The sequence below is a fragment of the Anopheles arabiensis genome, chromosome 2 (genome assembly GCF_016920715.1).
Source record: "Anopheles arabiensis isolate DONGOLA chromosome 2, AaraD3, whole genome shotgun sequence".
In the NCBI taxonomy this organism is placed as follows: domain Eukaryota; kingdom Metazoa; phylum Arthropoda; class Insecta; order Diptera; family Culicidae; genus Anopheles; species Anopheles arabiensis.
Genome location: NC_053517.1, coordinates 23,684,401 through 23,706,521, shown reverse-complemented (window position 1 = coordinate 23,706,521; position 22,121 = coordinate 23,684,401). Strand labels below are relative to the sequence as shown.

Below are 22,121 nucleotides of genomic sequence, written 5' to 3'. Positions count from 1 at the left end.
TTCGCATGGGATTAGTTTTTTGCTTACACATTTTGGTCCACCCAAGTTCACTTCCTGAGGTGATGGTGACCTCCCTGATTGGATTGAGAATTTGAGCAAATCTTGATTAGAGGGAAGACAAAAAGAAGTCTGCCATGTTGTTTTGCGCCTTACCGAGAAGGGGAAGGTCTAACATATGAATCCTTGTGTGCCACGCTTTTCGATTAATCAAGTACAGGTGTACAGGCTTGGACGAAACGACAATTAAGTTCTTGATCGGACGTTGGGTTGAGATCGAACCGAAGCTTTACTTCAGTTCTGAATTTAAGAAGGCGCATGGGTTGGAGGGGATCAGCGAATCGATTAGAATCTTTAAGAGCTTGATAAACGACCTCTTGAGGTCCTCTTCAGTCGGGATTACCGCTTGAGATTAGGCTCATCCTCAAGCGCGTGTGGAGCGCATCCGTACCTTCGCCAGCTCTGGTACTGGCCTTGGCAAATCCGGGCGGTTCGCGTGTTCACACGCTTTGACTCTTCGCGCAAGCCACTTCCCGTTTACCTTTCGTAGATACTTCATCAACAGTAGTTGTTGGGAGGAGGGCAACTACAAAAAAAATAAAGGTAACTCCACAAAGTAAAACGAGTAACGCTGCTGGTGGAAGTGGAGCGTTGGCAAGCGATTGCAAAACACACTCCAGCCGCACGCGGGGGTAAACAGAAGCTTAAAATAGCCTCCCAGGGCCGTGTTTGTAAACTATTAGTCGTAACAACAACAACAACACCAATACCAGTAACCGCAACAAAAAATGCGCACACTCGTTAGCCTCAAACCTCAAAAGCTCCACTGTTTGGCATTTACATTAGCGGATGTAAGATCGTATTTCGTAGTGGAATTCGCTTCGTACATGTCTTGGCCATGTCTGCCGTCTTTGATAATGGAGGTGGAAAGGGTAATAGTGATTGTCATCCCTTTTCAAGGCCATATCAAGCCTAAACCTACAACCTCCAACAAAGAATACAGTTCCAACGTTTGTCTGTCCAACTGTTGTTGCGCGGTTCTCTATAAGCGAGTACCTCAGTATTTCAGGATCAATTCAGAGGGTGTGTCCTCTAATAAATATAGCATCAGTTTTGTTTTATTTTTTCTAAAGCGCTTCAAAGCCTGCACACAAAACCGAGGACGCCAAGAACGTGTTCTAAAACGGCAAATCACACTCACCTGATCGTAACTGCAACTAAAACTATGATGAGGCCCACGAGGACCATGGCGATGACGACTCCACATATCATATACAGCACATCGTTGGGAGCATCTGCAACGAAAGCAAAACAATCAGTTTTGTTAGTAAAGAAGGGGGAGGGATCTGTGGGTGGGTTTTCATTTCAAGCACAAGCAGCAGCAGCACTATTTTCAACCCAGGCGGATGCTGTGGCGTGTGTGGTTTCGATGTTCTGTGAGTAAAATTAGTGCCGATGGACAACACAACACAGCGCTGCCGGGTGCTGACACCCAAACGAAAACGACGACCGCGACGACGATGAGACGAATCGGGAACGTGCCAACACATGTGGGGATGGGAGGGAAGCTAAAGATTGACTTTTGTGTGTGTCTTTTATGTAAGTGCAGTGGTTCGCACTCGAAGTGGGTGATGATTTTTTGCTCAAACGTCCAAAGGTGCACACGGTAAGGTGATCAGATGGGATAAATTCTTAAGTCAGAGGTTGATACTAATATGTCCTGCATCGGTACAATTACATACAACGATACAATCTATTGCGTGGGGATTCAAAGCCTGACCCATTTCGGCTCACAACTCGACCGCCGCTGCTGATTCATCCATGCGCGCAGGGCCGTCTAGCAGGAAGCAAGACAGGCACCAACATCACCCCGTTCGGTGTGGGTGCTACGACAAGTACCTGCGGGCTGATATATGTACCGGGCTATACCTTTCTATTGGCAGCAGTGGCGAGACTTTATGGTTTACTGGCCCGGGGGTGACCCCACATCACCAGGTGGACCGAGCGCGTCGGCGGTGAGTTGCAAGCGCACCGACACACATAGGAAGTGTCGTTCAAGGAGCGCCCAAAGGTGGCGTAGTAAGTGCTCTTGAGGTAGTACTTACAGCCGCCGTTTTATCCTTGCATACCTTCTTGCAGTGAATCGCGAAAGTAAACGCTTTAAAACGCGGGCACTTTGAACGTTTTATAGCTCCCCATTGGACCATGATGAACTGCCAGCAAAAGTGGTGTTTTGCATCTGTAAATCAATTCACTCGTTTTGCATAAGATTGTTCTCGTTTTTTTTTTTCATTTTCTGGTACTCTTGCATAAGAGCATCTGCAGTCATCGTTATGCCATAGTGGATGTGGCCAAAGCCGAACTACATTTATGTAACGGGAGGGCATAAAGTTAAGCTCCAGCAGGCGGCTCCCGGTTTAAGCTGCGGTGGCTCTCCTCAAGTGCCACCACAAAGCCACGGTGTGTCTAACTGGCACTAGCGCGTGGGATGACCACTTCGGCTTAAGCTGCGAGGCGTTTTGGAGACACGTTGATTCATTCGAACAGTTCAATCGTGCGCCATTTCGGCAGTCTACAAAGTAGCGCAGCTGTTCAGCAGACGAAACTTCAAAGGGAAAAGGTTTCGATGTGGAATTGTGTGGAAACTTCACATAATGAGCGCTCTATCTTGGAGACAGACAATAGGGCTCGTTTATTGATAGAATTCTGAAAAGAATCCTTTCTTCCAAAGATATGTCTATCTACTTCATCAGCAAATGTTCTTAAGAAGGAAAACAACAGCGAAACTGTCTCCGTTTTATGCCACAAAAAACAACATCCAAAATGATTGAAGATTCTTACTCGTGTCAGTTTTCGCACGCAGCACCACCTTCATCTAGATCATCATCATCATCATCGTCGTCGTCGTCACCGCCGTCACAGCACCGTCTTGACCTGAGTGCAACCGCCAACGAGAGTAAAAGTGAAGCAAATCTTCTTCCCCCGACGGATGCGAAAGATCGTCACCGTCACTGAGGTGCGAAGATTGAATATGGTAATGACGAATGGCGAGCGGTGGTGGTACATTACAGCAGCAAAATGAAATGAAGCAACAACAAAAAACACACTCACAACCCACAAATCCGCACACGTTCGCGTAACCGCATTCATTCATAAACGCGCGCCAAGCAGCGGCGACGATGAGCGATCGGTTCGCCTTGGCTCGTTTGGCGCAGTTACCCGGCGGACAAAGATTTCAAACTCTCTCCCTTTGCCCAGTGCATGGGGAAGTGGACTCACACCAACTCAGAACGCGGGTGGGAAGATGATATTTTGCCCGCAAGCCTTGCATTGATTTATTCTACGCGATCGTGCGTACAGTGACACCGGCAGGGACCCCCAGCACGACTTCCCGGTTCGTCGTCTGATGCAGTGTCTAGGGTGCGCTTGCTTTCACACGGTAGACACACAGCTGATGGTGTTAATCATCATCACCATCAAAAGGATCAATGTTTGCACGAGATGCCAACAATCAAATTCGGCGCAATTGCAATAAATCGTTTGCGTTGCTGCATCAAGACACGAAAGATACAAACGATTGCACTCGGGGCTCGGAACCAAACATCAGTGCCAAACATTGTTGGTATACCTGCTGTACCGGGTTCGCCCCCGGTCCCTCCCTACCGATGACCGTCCTTTTCGGGTGTTTGGATCACCGTACCGTAAACAATCCGAAGGAGAAAGCGAAGGACTTTCCCGGGCGCGGTTTCGGTCTTGGAAGGTGCGCGCTCCGTTGACGCACGCACGATCCTTCCCAAGTGTATGGGTGTCTCTGGGCACAATCGCACAATCCGATCAGAATGCAGCCGACGGGAGGGGGATGAGCACACGGGCGATCCCGTTTTTCGCCGTAGGTTTCCGTCGCGTTTGCTTGATTCTACAGGGTGGTTGTAGTTTAAGCGAACTAAAATTAGTTGCCGGCTGGCTTTAAAAATAAAACCCAGCCACAACCAACGCTTCCACACTGCTTATCGATAAAGCAGTGTGGAAGAGTGGGGTGATATATGTTGACGAAATGATGGTATGATCGAAAGGGTTTATTTTCGTATTAACAGCATAACATTTTGGGCATGCCAATTATTACATTTCAAAAGGACGATAAAATCGTTTAAAAGTTCCTTTTTAAGATGCATTTCGAGCGGCGTCATAAAGTGAAACCATCCCCTTTCCCTTCTGGTACAGCTTGGCCCACGGAAAAGGCAAGCCGTTCGGGCGCTAATTACTCTCTTGCGCTTGGACGGGTGACAAACTCTTACAAAGACATAACTAAACGTCGCGTCCATCGGTTAACGCCATGCCGCGTCGCCGTCACCACCGAATCCGTTTCGCACGATCCGCTCTGCTGCTGACCATGCGCCCCACCATCGACCGTTGTCATATGACCGCGTGGATTTGCCACGCAATCAAGCACGAAGAGCTGCGGCTAACCGTACCCCACCCATTGCTAAGAATAAACTCATCACTGCCCGACTGCCAGCGCAGTGCGCCGTGCTCGTGTAACGCCCGCTTGTGTAGTAACTGTCGCCGACCACAGCATATATGTAAAGCAACAAAAAAAACGGTGACGAAACCGAAACCCCTCATTGGAGCTCCCAATGCGTCTCCGATGCCGATTCTAGCTAAGCGGGAAAACCTTGACCAAGCAGCTGAAAGATAAATCATATACCACGGGACTCCCATGCACTGGTCGCCCGCGCACTGGATCGTTTGCTGAGGCGTTAGAAAGATCAGACACAACCAAGCCAAAACCCGTGATGTGCATTCAGCGTGTGTGTGTATTTAAACACCCGATGTTGTTGCTTCTTTTTTTTTCGCGGCACCCGCGGCACAAAAACTGAGAACTATTTTCAGAACTTTCTCAACCGCGCGCATTCGGGCGGATTTTTGGATGGCGCGTGTGAATCTAACGAGTAGCACACGCGCTTTCTAGCCCTTTTGAAGGTGAAAGGATGGACATTTTGGGTGGATATGTATGTGGCCGTGTTGATAGAAACTATCCATCCAAAGTCCACGGACAAGGCTCGTGGTTCTTTGGTCTCTTGTCCTTTCTCCCATTCCCTTAGCATATCGATTTTCGATGGTCATCAATGGAAAGGGGAATCGATACGTTTGTTGCCAACAAAGCCAGACCAGAGAACAGGGAACATTAGTGAATTGGTACTAAATTTAGCAGTGGTGTGTATGCATAGCAAGACAAACGCATGCTACCAACTAGAACACACACAGCAACAAAAAAACCGAACATTGATGGTTGTGTTATGCCCTATGTCCTTGCGGAGGCTCCCTTTCGGCTTGACCTGGAGCATACTTTGTTGAAGCTTATCTTTCAATCAACCTTGGCATTCGACGATGAAGAAGCAAAAAGAACCTTCTACATTATGCAGCGAGTTACGGAACGGCGGACATGCGACTAGCCTGTAGCCTGGGATGTTATCAAACAGTTCGATCTGGTTCTAAATGACACTACTCAAATTGATTTTTTACTGATGTTGCAATACTGTACAATAGCAACTTACGACGACTGCGAACCTTTCCACCACGTTATTCTTATTACTACATTTATTGTTTGTTTTGCTTTCTAATGGACTTTTATTGGCTTGCCGATAAACCGAAGAAAGTGTTTCAACGGTCCAATTAACTTCGAACAGCAAAAGAAATAAAACATATCTTAATTCCATAGCATACATTCCGTCGCCAAACACAATCAGTAGCAATTAGCATGCCCGAACTGTCATGCTGCATGGCCGAACCGATCCCTTGCGTATCTGTCAATTAAGAGCAATCATGTTCAACCTTTAGCCCCCCTCCCCATCCCCACTTATGTACCAGCAGCACCAACGAAATCGCGGTCAATGAATTTCTTACAACTACAACTTGAGCATGAACAACAAAGACTTAGCCACAAAGCCACCGTTTCATATCAGTGTGTACAGCCAGTGTGCGATAATTCAGCACAATTTGCTACAACTCCCTCTGTGCCTTTCTGTTCAATGAAAGATTGTAATTATTGCTTAGCAAACTCTCGCCGCTGATAAGTGCATCCGTAATGCAGGGCTCCAAATATAGCGCCACTGCGGGGTAAAAATAGTCACAGCAAAACAGCACACACCCATTGGCCCCGGTGCGCCCCAGGTTCGTAGGCGCCGCAATGCACCGCACTCCATCCCTGATTTCCCCACACGCCCTTATTCGCAATCGCAGAGATGCATCGAATTGCTTGATAACCTTTTGATACGGACCCAAGCCTCCAGCTCCCTTGCCCCCGATTGATGGTTATCGCTACTCCCAAACGGGGGTTTGTATGTTTTCGATTAGCAAAATCGAGCAGCCGCCATCGACCGATCGGTCCAAAGTTTCCCCGCGACTGTTGCTAAGGTAAACTGCGACCTAGCGAGCCGCCTGTTTCCACGGCAGTTTGGAAAGGGCCACGATCGGAGGTCAGTGTCTTCTCCAGGGCGATTTTTGTTTTTATTCTTTTAATTTTTTCGCCTCGGTTCCAGGCGTTTGTCGTCCACTCGCGTGAAATTGGATACTCGATGGGCGAGCGTGTGTGAGCAGTCACATGAAGCTTTTTTTTTCTTCTTTTTCTTTTGGTTTCACTCAACCCAACAAGGAACAGAAACGACCGCTAACATTCTACTGCCATTCTATTAGTGAGGACCCTGCCTTTTCCCTTCCTAACAAACCAGTGGGCATGAAACGCGATCGATGCATTTACTGCACAGTGGAGGCGCGCGCGTACCAAAGTCCAACTATATCCAACCCAACTCCAGGCATCAGACAAACAACACACACACACACACACTCTCGGTGGTAACGGAAGAGAAAGTGTTTCAGCAAATTTGTGATTATTATTGCCGTGAGGGGTTTTGTTTTTTTGCTTTTATTTTGCCCATCGATCAGTTTGGATGGATTGTTGTTTTGTGTCATGTTGTTAAAGCCCTTTTTGTTTCCTTTGGGTTTACCCCCGTCTCTTCGATCGAGGTCGATCGGCGCTGACGCGGCGCTGTTTTTAATGTATTTCCCTCCCTGTCCCGTGATCCCCTGTTGTAGTGGTTGTTGTGCTCACCCCGATTGGTGGTGATGGCGCCAACATGTTTACACTACACTGCTGCGGCACAAGGGCAGAGACACCCTTGAAAAGTAGTGCAGAACCCTGCCATCGGCGTACAGCGCCATCGGATGGGGTTAGCTGTATGCAAACACATACACATGCACAGAAATCAGGTAAAAGGTGGACTAGAAAATGGGGAAGGTCTTGAGGTAGGTCTTCCGATAATAAATGCTTCGTGATGCAACACCAGCATTTCAAAGGACAGACAGAGAGAGAAAGAGCAACTGGGGACAAACTCAACCAGTCCGATCGTGCTTGCAGCAGCTACTATCCAATTTGAAGCAGCAGGTAACGATAGCAGAGGGTGCTGGAGTTGTCATCTGACCGTGCAATTATATCAATTGCGTGCGTGGAAAAGTTTTCGCCCTGATATGATACAAACATCTGCAAACTGCTGTGGCCCGATCGAGTCCGATGCAAAAAAGATTACACTGCGATCCAAATCGTAACCGTGGTGGTTCGTATTAATAGCAAACTGTAAATACAAAAAGCAGCATCATACTATACACGACATGCAGGCGTAAAATGGTAGGATCGCAGCATAGCAGCTTCGCTAATGAGGAGTAGTAGCGGCAGGGCCGGAGATGCGGGAGTTATTTAAAACTAGGTTGCCTTCGTCACGGCGACACATGGCGACACACGGGCGGAGGTCAAACGCAGGGTGTGTCTGAGCGTGTGTGTGTAGTACAAAACACTGGCACAAGAGATTACATGCACAATCAGCGACAACGACAAGCGTGCGCGAACGGTTTCGAGACCAGCAAGATCATGTTCGGGTGAAGACGGTAACAAAAAAGCGTCACCAATGCAACCCAAGTGGATGCTAGACCCTTGGGACGGAAGGAAAGAGAGACAATCTAAGGCAAAAGTACACTCCCCAACACACACACACAGCTCCGTCACGGACAAGGCAGTGGTAGCGGCGACGGCGGCGGCAGACGAAACTAGAACACAGCGCCGTAGCGCCGTACCAAAAGGGCTAACGTTACGGTCCTGCCCCCGGCTTCTTGTGTCTGGCAGTCTTGCTCGCTGTCTCTCTGTGCTCTGCTTCTGCCTGTTGCTGCTGCTGCTGCGGCCAAAGTCTATTTTATTTTTGAGCTGCTAACCGATGGTTGGTAACACATTGCGGAGCAAGCGACTCGGAACGATGATTCCCGGAGGAGTTCTGTCGCCACCTTGCAACCGGACCCAAGCTGCCAGATGTTAGATTGTTAGCATTAGGCTTTCTCCAAGAAATTCAAAACACCAACAAACGCGACTTCAACCGGACCGTTTCATTTCAAACAGTTGGCAGCTCTGGCAACTCTGTAGCACCGTTAGCGTTATTTGTAAGCAAACAATTGCTATGTGCAACCGCTCTATTCGCTATTGTATACGGTTCTGTTGTATGTCGCCAGCAATTTGCTTTCGTTTGACACTTTAATTTACAATCTAAACCGCGGAACCGATAACGATTGACAGCCGTCCCTTTCACAGCTCGCGGCACGAGCGTCCCAGGCAAAGTGTTGGCGCAGCGATTGCCATTGTAATGGATTATTTTATTTATGGGCATGTGTGTGTGTTTGTGGGTTTGTGTGATCGTACAGCATCACTTCAACACTGAAGCCCCAAGCCGGGGGTGAATTGGAATTGCCCTCGGGACCGACTGAAAGTGCGGGACTCTCAAAACCAATGAGCCGTGTCTTACTCCGTTTTTTTGTCTCTGTTGGCCCACTTGCGGACCCGCCGTACGACCGGTCAAAATTTTATGGTATGCCCTGGTATGCCCCCCAGCAACATCATGCTCCCGGAATCACAAGCATGGCAGCGAGATCTCTCGTTGACGCTTCCCGTTGTTGCCTTCGAACGTTCGTTTCGCTATTGCAGGTCTCTTCTGCAGGAAGAAAAGCCCGCACTGTTGCTAAGCGCGATCGAGCCACTCGCTAAGCACAGACACACACAAACACACACACATGGCGACAGCACCAACACGATCGTTTCGAGCACGGCACACGGCTCGCTCGGCAAAGAACGCTCTGGCTACACGCATGGTGAGAGCGAGCACCAGATGGAGCAGCGCGCGACCGACGATTACAGTGCGCTACACTAATTAGTCAACACCAGACAGCGTGTGAAAGGAGGATATCAGTTGTTGATATCTTTTGCACCCCATGCTATCGCACTCGAGAGTGTTCTGGTACGGACCGGGGCGCATGTTGGCTTGGTGTTATCGTGGTTCCATGGAGATGATAATCAAATTTACCCCCATCCCCCCTTTGGGCGCGGGCGAAAGCGGCCTTGTCACTAGGGCGAACCACAGGTATCTCGCACTCTCCAGCTATTTGCCCGGCAGTTTGCAACAGAGTGAGGTATTTTTCCGCTAGCAACCGCACACACTATTGACACAATGCATTAGACCCGGTTGTTAACGCAAATCCTTTATTCCGCCCAGCTGCAAAGCACAGTTTTTTTTTAATCTGCTCCCTTTGCCTGGCGACCGTACGACCCGACCGACCGTACTGATGATTTTTCATCGTCAAGACCGCATTTTCACACTTGCCCGTGATTGCGTGGAGCAAAGATGATGGTGGATGCGTGTCTCGTAGGAATTGATGGAGAGAAAACGCATCCACCGTGCACGATCGGGCCCGCCAAAAGGTAAATAAAGCTTTTGGAACCAGTTGGAACGTTTGATTCCTCACGTTTACTTTGAAGCTGGCGAAGGAATTCCACGGCAAACAACAAAAGCATCAGGATCCAGCCAAGAGCAGATCAATCCTGCCGAATCATTCAAAACAATATTTGTCTTTCTAGCATCCGTTCTTCGGCCAGACGATTCGCGTTAAAATCTTAGGTTGGAGGCGCGGCTTCTTTCACAAAAAAAAAATCCAAATTTCTTTCGACCAAACATTTCTTACAGTTTCATTAATTTTTACTCGCTCGTTCTTTTTCCAGCATCCCAAAAAGGGGAAAGCGTAAACACAATTATCGTGCCTGTGGTTTCTTCCTTCTCCTAGGTCTTCAGCCCTCCCCGATCGTCATTACGGACGATCCGAAATGATGTACACACGGTTTTACGGTGCATCATCAAGCAAAACCTCCTCTCCCCAAAAACCGGTACCGGTATAGAACGTCTTTGTTTATTTGTAATGTTAGGTTCTATTGTTTACACTACTATCCCGCTGTTTGCAGCACCGTTTACTGGTAGAGAATCATTCAAAATTCAAGCAGCATTACAGCTGCATGACAGTAAGCTTACACTTTACGAGCGTAATTAAATGGTCCGGGCAGTAGTCCGGCACAATGAATGTCTTTTAATTATTTCACATCTTCCATCTACCAACAAGAAATGAAAGTAGAGTATAACATCCGATCGAGAACTATATTTAGCTTTAGCCACAATAATTTATCAACATGTACACACACACACCCCCCAACCTTGAGGATGTTACCACACCTGAGCGATTTATCTTTTACTGCTCTTTATATTGGGAAAAAGTGCCCCTCGTCTAGCATCATCATCCCCCGGCGGTCATAGTCTAGGCACGTTCGGTTAATGGCACCTGGAGCACCAACCCCAACCGTCGTCCTCACACCCTCTCTCACTCTCTCCCAAATCCAATAGTAATATCACGATACTTTACGATATCACTTCATAGTATCCGCGACCGGTGTCACGCCGCCAACATGTCTACCAGATGTGTGATGTGTGATGTGTGTGTCCTGCACACTACGAGTCTATTTCTGTACATTATTACTTCCACGCCGCGTTCGGTCAGACGCTGGATGGCAATTATATGGTCTACCGCGCACCACACCATATGTCACTCCACCTACGCCTTAGGGGGAGGGCTGCGAAATCAGCTCCCGTTACCGACGATCGAGGTTCGTAAATATGGTCCAGATTTTCGGACACCGGCACCCCAAATAGTACGATTCGGTCAGCGGGATTTCGAAACGCGATTCTCCGAAAACGGCCTGACGTCAAACGGTACGATGCTGTGGTGGTCTGTTTCTCTGTACGCTACAATCCCTCATGTCTACCTTTGGGATCCACCCCTATACCGAGTTTAGCGGGGCAATGCTACTGCCACAGAGCGCATAATGTGCGCGCATAATGGGAGCACAAGGCCTCATCGGATTGCACCATATGCACCACTCCCGTATGTAAGCGCACGGCGCCTGACGTCAAACGGACATTGCCTGCCCTGGGAGCCCTGGTTCCGATTGCTTAATACAGCCGCCGCTACCACACGCTCTACTCTGGTGCTGGTCCGGCTCTATCGGCTGCTACACTCGCCAATTGGGTCGGAACGAGCCCCCTTTCGATAGAAGCTTCTCATTAAATCTATAACCGTATAGACTACAGCACATTGATAAGTGACAAATCGCCGTAGCGTTCAAGATTAGTAACCGGCTTTGTGTTTCGTAGGTCAGACCGCGGGGTCGTCGTGTCGTTTCCGGGCACGATCGATAACGCTACTATCGCCCGGCTCTTGCCTTGGAGATAACCGGCCGCCGGTAATGCACTAACAATGTCCGGTTCGGGCACCAGCTCCCTCCCAGGGGAGGAAGTAAGGTTTTCGGCGTATGATGGTAATAAAGCAGACAATCCGCACGAGACAGGTCTTATTATTGGTTGCTCCAGTGGAGCTAAAAATAGTAAAAGCCGTGAGGATTATCATCCCCGGTCGTACGCAACATTGTCAGCGGATGCAGTGGATTGCAAAGTATAAATATCACGAAACAAAACTGGCACAGGTAAAGAGATACTTGGAAAGTAATTGGAGCAGTGATGAAAACGTCAATGATCTGCTCTAAATTGTGAAATTAACCATCGATATCTGGACCGTGCTGTATCAGTTACAGTGCCACTATTCTGGGAGCGATAAAGATTAGGCGAATTTGTGTCTCGTCGCGTACAATCCCAGTTTGAAGTAATCGCTTTAAACTATAGAGACTATCGTGGCGCCAGACTACAAGAGCAATGACACCAAGGGTGGTGTATCCTTGAAGGATGCTAGTTTCAAAGCATAATCGGACGCTGCATGGTGCCCGATAAGCAGTGAACCGCGATAAGAAGAGTCTTTTCAAATGGAATTACAGCTCCGAAATATTTCTTTTTTTTTTCGATCAACCAATTGCTTCATATGAAAGAGGAGAAGCAGAAAATTAGAGCCCCAAAATGAAAGCAATGAGTAAAACCCAATTTTGATGTAATTTTGATAGAAACGTTCGCCATGGGAAAAGCCAGTCTGCCGGCGCCCATAAAATGTGTCACGGACATTTGTTTACGATTGACTTTCCATGGCATACAATCACGCTCCGTGGTCGTGTTTCCGGAAGCCGACAAAATCTAGTGCAATGAATTAGCGTAGGGCGGCATTCGTGTTTATTGTAAACGTACAGACGCATACAACGCTATGCTCGATTAAATTTTGCCCACACTCATAAGTGAAGTGTCCCTTTTTCTGTCCCGCCACTTTCTACTTCAGTTGTCTGTTTTGTCTGCTCACACCGCTCGTTCGTTTCGTTCTCTTAAAATGAATCGTTTTACGCAACTATTGTCAATATTCTGTCCTTCGGTTTGTTACACAACCACCACCGCCATCGGCACCATGCTGCGATTGATGGTAGTGCCATGCGGTGAACTGATGATATAAATAAATCACGATACGCTCACTCAATAGTTTGATAAAAAACATATCTGCGACGCTGCTAATGGTATGCGTGGATTGATATCATTTGCCAGAACTAAGATAACACGGAAAGGGAAAATAGCAATTCATCCTACATATGCTGATCTGCTAGCAGCTGCTTTTCCTTTCTAATGTAGTCTAGATGTTTTATTCCAATCATTATCCTTAACACGATAATCTGGAAAATTATCAAAATGTTCACTGATGAACTCGAATACAATAATTGTGGATATTATCACTGTTGTGTACTTGTTGACTGTAATGTATTTTGACTCGGTTCGGAACTAGCCTTGCTACCACTCGTTCGTACTGGCAATATATTTTTAGTTTTCCCAAGCAGTAAAAAAATGCCAAAGGGTTATAAATTTTCAACACAGCATTTCCGTTTCACACGCGTTATCTGTGAACAATCTACCAGGAGTAATACCATATTCGAACATCAAGTGATAATACTTAACCTGAATTCCTACTCAAGCTACTTTTTACTCAGTTTCATGCTTTGTCAAACACATTAACTCAAGTGGCGGGACGGATTACGGCTAGACACACTCTTTTTCAAGCACTGGTAAGAGTGTTTAGGGATTAGCAGAAGCAGCACTTAATACAGTTTAATTATAGAATTACAATTTGAAATAACAAAAAAGAACCACACACCTGAGATAAGTTTTAAACAGCCCTCCGAAAATAACAAAATGCTTCAAAGCGTTCAATTTGCTTAAAACTTACTATATACCATTACCTTACGATATACCTTTGCAAAGCGTATTTAATTGTAATATGCGACAAAATGCGACATTAATCAATGAAAAACAACACAGTGTGTAGATAAGATTAATATGCTCGAAACTCGAAACAAGTTAATCAACTTACCAAGATGGGACAGAGAAGAAAGCTCAGAATCTGCAATGAACGATGGAAAAAAGAAAAAAACATAGTACAATGGGTATGAATTGAAAATGAGGTTTGAAAACGATACAATAAGCTTTGATAAAATATGCACAAAAACGCATGTAGCTAGCAAGAGTTGAGCTGAAGAAAGAGAAAATGCTGCCTTCCGGCGACTTTGTAGTGGGACACAATTTTCAAGTTTGTTTTGATTGTAAATTAAAATATTCAACCTTTTCTAAACCAATAACCCCGATCACGTCCAATTGCACGTGAAGGCTTAAGCAAACATGGCCCCAACACGGGCACGGCCTCCCCATTTATTGACCACAATTAGCGCGTGGATGCACATGTAGCATATGAGCCTGCTGGTTCGGCAAGCAAAAACAGATACGTTGATGTGACTTAGCTTAATTAATCCGACCGATAGACAGCAAAACGTAGTATCAATACGGTGCTACCCCCCGTTTGTCAATGGTCGCACGGTGGATGAGTGGATGTTTTATTGTGCTGGCGAAGGAATTCGGCTTCAGAAGCAGAAAAAACGCAAAAGGAACACTTTTAAATGTTGAAGTGCATTGCTGAGTAGTTTTGATAACACACACCAATTGCGTTGTTTGGGTTTTTGTCTGTTTTGAACAAAGAATGAAAGCTTGCTGCGTAAAAGTTTATGAAGCTGACAGTCAGCAACATTGCATGCAAGAAAGCTACATTGTCGCTCCGATCGAACCGACAGCACACTGACAGCATTCTCTTTCTCCTAGACTCGTAAGCACAAAAGCACGTAAGCACAATGAAAAAGCTTCTTCAACTTACCTGTATCGTTGAGTAAGTCCTGTATATTGCCATTGTCTACGTCACTCCCTTCTCCAGCGGCTGTAAAGAAAAAAAATGGAATTTATGAAATAAAATAAAAACTCAAATAGTATCAACTATAAGAAATACATTCTGCGAGCAGCAGTCCATATGTTTTTTTTAATTTCCCACAAAAGGCAGAAACAAGCGTTACACTTGATATTATTTTTAAATATTTTTTGTTCTCATAAAATTTATTTGACAAAATTTAAAGTTTACTTCCAATTCAATTAAATCCTTCTAAATTGTAATAATACAATCGGTTACACATACTTCCTCGCAATAAATACAGCCCGCACTGTACTTACAGCCACTTGTGTTCAAGATATTGTTGGGTGACCGATCGCGTGCAAGTTGGCTGGTGCCGTTTTTAGCCAAGACACACACCTCGAGGTGTATATCCAAAATCACCACCTTCAACGGCATGTGGTGTATAGTATGACAGATTTGTAGGACGTCTCTTTTCAAGGCAAACAGTACTTGACTGTATACATTTGCTTGTACACCGAACATGTTTCCTGTTGGCAGTAAAAATATGCTATTTTTTTATTTATGGAGCTTAGTTACATCGTCCACTGGGTATTGGCTTTAATATTAGATGTTGTAGGTCTAAAAATCCTCGTCAACTCCTTTTCACTTGCAGGCTTCATAGGCCCTTTACAGAGTCTATGCTGCATATGTGGGACAAGTGGGAATCCTGCCACGTCTAGTCTTATAGGAGACTCGATGCGTCTTAGCTTTAAGCTTAAACCATCCGGGGTGTCACCTTTGTTTCAAACACACAACTTTCCTGTTTTTATCGCAAATTTCAATAGCAAACATGCAAACACTACTATCATCAACACTACCACTCACAATGGTCCCATAAACAATGCGTCAAGCAATCGATGTTTATATTTCATTAGCACATCTCACAGACGGGCGGGTTTATGATGGTGGCTGTTCGCTCCCGCACTCCAGCCAATTGCCAATCGAACAATTTATTTACCGATCAAACTCATCAAACAACGTTCATCATTACCACTTATCAAACAATATTGAGCCATGTGTGTGTGCCTGGGCGTACCCGGTCGAACAGATGGCAAACATTTTAATTTTGTACGAAAGAACGGCAGCACGCAAGTCTACCATTTGATACACGATCGAACAAATCAGGATGCTGAGACAATCAATTTACATCATCAGGTGCACCCCGTTCGATGCAAGGTTGACTCACAACGTTGGTGCAATCTCGTGACATGTCGCGCACGAGAGTCGCTGATTTATGCATTATCGTGCCAGAGGATTTGATACATTGGCACACACATACCCACATATACTCCAGCCGCCCGTCCGACACCGTTCGGTCCAAATATTGTGAATCTAGATATTCCATTATGCAATAGGAATAATCGCCTTCCTGTGCATGACAGAGCGAAGGTTGCTTTCCTTCCCGTCCGACATGACTAACCTTTTTTGCGCGTTGTTTCGTTGCTAGTTGTCTCTTTGTGTGCTTTTTTTTCTTCTGTACCGAGTGTCCCAGTGTTTGCATTCACCCACAAATAAAACCCTGTGTGTGCATGGTAAGGTGTACGCTCGGTTCAACTTTCTCAACTATCCACAAGCGCTCAACACACAATCCAAAGCATTGATGCATTTAGCTTGTGGTAGGAAGAAAGGGAGAGTGCCGTTTTATTGCTTCCAAATCGAAGCACCCCCAAGCGGCCGAGTGGATGAGGAGCAAAGTGGAGCTTTCAAAATTTTAACAGTTTCCCTCACCCGATCACCACTGTTGATGCACGGGGATCGTGATCGTTACACCATCGATCGACCTCCGAGCACATCGAGCACCACACACACACACAGTGACGTACTTGCATACCACATTCCCGCACCATGAGAAAGTGTGCGATGCACGCGACCTGTGTAACGCAACCCAGCAACCGTAACCGAATCCTTCCTGCGGCAGCGAAACCACCCAACAACCGCCCACAAAACATGCGGCATAGAAACATAGCAGGAACCTACCCATCCACATCCCCGCACCCACCTTCTTCATTCGGCAATAAGTTTCGGCAGTTTCGGCGGAAGCGACATTGCTGACCAACTGACTGAGCCGGTCGGTCCCGTCACCTAGCCGCTAGCCGAGTGATCGAGTGTACGGGGCCGGCTCTGTCTTATGCAACGCCGGTGCCATGCTTCTATGGCGGAAGTGATGGCGTATTTCGATCAGCCATCAGCAAGTGTTACACGAAACACGGTGCCAGGTTTTGCATTTCGGAAACGTCATATTTAATGCGCCGATCGTGGGGGTGGGGGAAATGGATGACTAGTGGACACAAGAAAGTGGTTTTCCACGGACTTAATGTCGTGGTCGAAGTGAGATAGCGGTGATAGATCCTTTACATAATAAATATCAAAACATCTTCCACCTCTAGCAGAGCGAAGGCGGTATGTCATAAAGCTAAAACGATAAGACAGCTTTCTTTAATATCCCGGTTTCTCTGTCTCTTTCTCACTAAAACGTGACGCAATAGAGACACATAAATATGCTTTACCAGAACCGTAAGCATACTGTGATTAGTGTTTTGCTGTGCCCTGCGGGCATAAACGTTACCGACGACGACGTCATCTGCGGACTTCCGGATAACCTTCAAGAGTGTTCATGATTTTTTGGACGTGAAGAGAATGCATCATATGTTCCTGCCGCAACGCCCGGGCAGGCGAACGGTTTCCGACACAGACCTTCACAGGCGCAGGAACGACGACGACGACGACGACGTCGCGATGGTAGTTGACTAAACCGCGTTCACGTGCACGTCCGTATGCCCATCGCCATAGTTACCTGTTAACAGTTCGGCATGAGTTCCGTTGTCTACGGCCGATGACCGGAGCTGGGGGTAGAGTGATAGTAACTGGTGCTGCTGGTGCTGCTGCTGTTGCTGATGCACAACACCGGCCGACGGTTCGCCGAGGATCGTCATCGTGTGCGAGCGGGGTTTGGCCTTCGAAATACCGTCCGTTTCTACTTCCGCAAGCCGGCAGACGGCAGGATGGCCAACTAGCAACGGTTGCGCGTACACTGATGACACTGATTGTCTTTCAACATGGTAAATCAATCATGCCTTGCCTGCGCTAATGATGCCTGGTCGCATCTGAGACATTACACCGGCATAAATTACTGCACTTTCATGCCCCGGAGAATGAAAGGCACTGGGGAGTGGGGAGAGCACTTTCGAGTGATGTTGGTAGCATATACACTGACACAAATACACACACACATACACACGGGAATGCTGCTATTTCAATAGCAATCCAACATTACAGAAAATCACGGAAATTGGATGAAGCTGTAGATCATTAATAATTGTAATAAAGATGAGATAAGATAGGAATGCCATTTTGCGATTTTATCTACAAACAAAGAATTACCCTGGCCTAAACATCGCTGCTCGAAAGTACAATCAGTAGATCGACGTCTTTGGATCAAAACTTGCTTGTGCCGACGCAACTTTCATCCAGTTTTCATCTTGGGAAAAACCATCTTCATCCCAACATTGCCCTCTTCATCAGTTTTTATTTGTGGCGCAATGAAGCGGTACCTTTGGCACCTCATCAATCCGTCCCATGATGCTTTACAAGAGAAACTGGTCAGTTCTCCTTCTGTTCATTTCACTTTTCCCTTGCACACCGACGTCAACCCAGCGCCTGGTGATTAGCTGCTCCGCATTAACACACACACTCTTGAACGACTCTTCTTCAAGCTCTGCCAAAGAAGGCAACCACTTTTATGCCCACACATTTTCACGTTTGTCCCCCCACGGTCAGGGTTATCACTAACACTGTTTCTTCCGCTTGGCGCGGGCCCACGTGAGCAGAGCGCTCATCTTGTCAGCGATTGACGTAGCAGCCAGTACGCGTGCGATATCTGATGCGCGATGTATTGCCCATACCTAACCTGTCCGATTGGTTCCTTATCACTCTCAAACCGTATGGCGTCTGCTCTTCGCGCGTATCATTTCTATGGAACTAATTTATCGCGATACGCAGCGGCGTTTGATTGGCATGACCATCTTGCCGCTCCTGATGCGGCTTGGAGGCGAGCACTTCGCAAAAGGGGCACCCATTATTTGTGTGCACTGAATTATCACCCACTCGTCGCTAACCTTTTTTGTTCTATCGGGTCTTGTAAGAAGGTGCGCGATGCTTTCTTATCGTGCACTTTCATAGCTGAACAACCTGATCACCTGTTCACCGGCCGCGAGCAATGTCAAACAGCGTCCAACAATGGTCACATGCTTTCAAACACGACGCGTTTCTGTTTGTGTGTATAATCTTCGTACAAAACACTTCATACTTCTGGTCTAAGTCTTTGCCCTTCACTCCAATGTATTATTTGATTGCGTTATTAAGCCTTACGCCTCAAATTACAACATTTAGAAGCCTCACTACGACTAGCAAGCGTTTCATAAGACAAAACAGTCACTATTCCTAATGGTTTAAACCTGAAGCGATTGGTAAAACCATGCCACTCCTCACGCCTATTACGACAACGAGCCAAGCCTCTACCAAACACGCCGATTAAACCTCCTCCAATTGATTATTTGTATAGCTTCGATTACTTCCTACTACCGAGCTCCTACCCCGACCGAAGCCAAAACCGTGGCCACTGTCCGCGCGTGTGTGTCGCGGTTCGTCGCAGTTCTGCATTTTCTGTCGCTCAGTTCCTGCGCAAGCAGGCACGGTAACCCGCTGCGAGGGCCCACTATAGCCCACCGAGAGTACCGAGTTTCCGTTCTGCAGCAGTGATTCGGTTTCGTCGTTGCGCTGTGCCTACCCACACAATATGTTTCCGAGTCGATTCTGTGCCAATTTGAACCCACTCCGGAACGGCCTTGACCGTGGTACATAAGGAAGCATCGGAGCGGAACGATGCCACCCGATCGATGGTGGCCGCCACAGCTCGTCGTGGTGGACACACCATCCAGAGTCAACCACACTGCACACAGCACCGCCTTAGGGTGGTTGTGGCCTCGTGTGAAGGTTAATACGGAACCAACTAGGAACAAATCGCATCCAATCGCACCAAACGTGCCGGCGCTCAAACATTAGGACGCAAGAACGAATGTCGAGGATGTCGAAGGCGCTCTCTTGCCGGCGCTGCGTTCTACTTCGACCGCTGTTTGTGTCACAAGTTTTAGCTCAGGGCTCGTTCGGCGAGGCTACACACTCTACACACCTGGGCCAGTGTCAAGGATGTCGGCCATGGTCAAGCGGAAGCTGCAACGGAATCAAACCGAACCGAAATGGGCCCCTTACAGCACACCTCCATTACGCCACAGCGCGACAAGAAGGAAAAGGCCTGGTTGAGGTTTTGGTTGAGCGTTTTCACGCGTTGCATTCCACGGCGGAAGATACGACGCCGTGAGGTTGTTGACACTGCACGGGTGCACACATATCGCACGGACCACTGCACGGTGCGAAGATTTCGAGTGGTTGTGTCAAGTGATTGTCTCACGGAGGGGTAACGGGGGTTTACATACCAACCTCGGGGACAATAGTGGCACATGCTAGGCCACTGTTTACAAGGGGTGCTACTGGTGTTTGCTCTACTTTGAAGAATGTTTGACAGGTGCGCATCGGGCACAAACATGCTGACCTAATTTGCTGGACAGATGTTTACGACCGTTTAGTACGTCACCGCCATTGGTACACCAAAGCTACGCGGTGCAACATGTGCGTTTGTGTACAATTCTATCCCTAACAACTTCAATTCTACTTCGTCCCAGAGTCGGAAAGATCGCTTCACAGTGGATTGATTTAACATCGCAGCATTCAGCGGCAGTTGCACCCAGTGTTCCGCGTGCATTCGAGCAAACGAGCAAACTCCGCACCCAGCCCAGCAGTTTGGCATCATTAAGCGGACAGCGAAATTCCTTTCGTGCCATCACGCGGCCGCTTTTCCCCGGGACTGGGACCGAAACCGACACTGCACTCTGAGCACGTTCGTTCTGCTGTTGCTGCACCGAGGCGGTACGGCGAACGGTGTGGCGTAACAGGCACCGCCAACTTCCCTCACAACGATTCACAAACGACCAACCCCATCCAACCAGCTTCCTTATTGACCGATTGTTCGCCCCGCAACGGTTTGCTCCGGTGCGTTTGGGTGAAGTGAATTCCTTTCTAATTTCGTTCCACATTGAAATGTCACTATGAGGTGGGAGCTTGGGTTTCCTTTGTGTGTTCTATGTCCATCGGTTTAATGTTGCTGAAAAGCGGCGGCTGAAAATTGCACACGTTTGGTCATGTCACCAAAAAACCAAATTCACACGGCCATCGCATACTGCCACAAAACTATTGCTTTCCAATCACTAGCACAGGCACTTTACACCAAAACCCTCAGGTCGTCACAAACTCACTACCTTTAGCGACACGATTTGGCGCACGATTTGTGATCACGCACGCAACGCACCAGCAACAAACAAACAAAAACAATGGCGCGCACCGCGTTAGCACCTCGTACTGCGGGGAGCAATTCAAACAACCGTCCGTTCCGTAAGGACCCTTGCTCCAGAACTGAATCCAAGCATTCAGCCAACGGTCGTTCTTTGCCATTTCGCCTCCATCGCGCGCCACCCCGCGCGCCCGGCGACGGCAAACGGTTCCGCCGCACGACTCGGACCGGTCGGGCGCTCGTTGTGCGCGATTACAATCGCACCAGCCGCACACAAACACAGATGCGCACGAGCGCTGCTGTTGTAGCGACCCCCTACCAACACAATAAACGGGCGGCCCTGCCGTCAAACTGCTGCCCTGCCGTGTGTGTGCGCACCTGTAATCATCGACGAGACGACGCGACATCATCGTTCATCATCGCTCATTTTTGCGGAACTTCTGCCCGTGTGTGCGTGTGTGATGAACCGCGTGAATGGGGATGTAACGTAATGTAACGTATTTCGGCACGAAACCCTCCACACGTGCAAGTTGCAGAGCAGAAAAAAACGATAGAATGATGGGCCCATCGATGGTTTGTCAGTGTGTGGAAGCGGTTGATTGTCGTGCTGGTTGATGCCCAAGCCAAGCCGCGTGAGCAAGTCAGCCTTTATCAAGTTGGAAGAGATATGCAACTCGTCGAACAGTAAGAACAGGGTGAAACGGTATATGTTGTCGCTCACAAGGGGTTAAGTCGACAGCGGCGGAGACACAGTGCCTTAGAGTGTAGCCAGAGAGGGCAGCGTTTGAGTGTGGAAGGAAACAGACACGTCTTATGCTTGTTTATGAGTTTTTTGTTTTCGGAAACTCCTCATTAGCTGACCATTGCAGCATGACAATCACTTTGGAAACGTTAAACAACAGGAAGTATAGTGTAACTGAAAGCAACGTTGTACTACGCATGCGCGAAGCGCCTAAATGTATGCAAGGAACATCACAAAACGGTCGATTTGAACGTTCACGTCGGAATAATCACTCATCACTGCAAAAACATTGTTGCGCAATGTCTAGCAAACATTCTAAATTATGATGCTGCTTGTTGTTTCCCTTTCATTAACAGCCCGATAAGAGCATGTCAACAA

The 22,121-nt window shown here is 47.4% G+C and overlaps 1 protein-coding gene across 6 annotated transcripts in view; it reads right to left on the bottom strand.

The window, feature by feature from the left end:
• The window catches only part of LOC120895374 (protein catecholamines up-like), an 82,044-nt gene that overhangs the window by 16,334 nt on the left and 43,589 nt on the right, over positions 1-22,121 (bottom strand). For 3 of the 6 annotated variants that reach the window (XM_040298679.1, XM_040298680.1, XM_040298681.1), the window contains 3 exons: positions 14,530-14,589; positions 13,699-13,728; positions 1,199-1,292 (listed from right to left, as the gene is read on the bottom strand). In XM_040298679.1, the coding sequence (XP_040154613.1) occupies positions 1,199-1,292; positions 13,699-13,728; positions 14,530-14,589 (184 nt within the window). Of the gene's footprint in view, positions 1-1,198; positions 1,293-13,698; positions 13,729-14,529; positions 14,590-17,392; positions 17,898-20,969; positions 21,124-22,121 lie in introns of those variants that run through there. The other 3 variants (XM_040298682.1, XM_040298684.1, XM_040298683.1) reach the window with 3 other exon arrangements.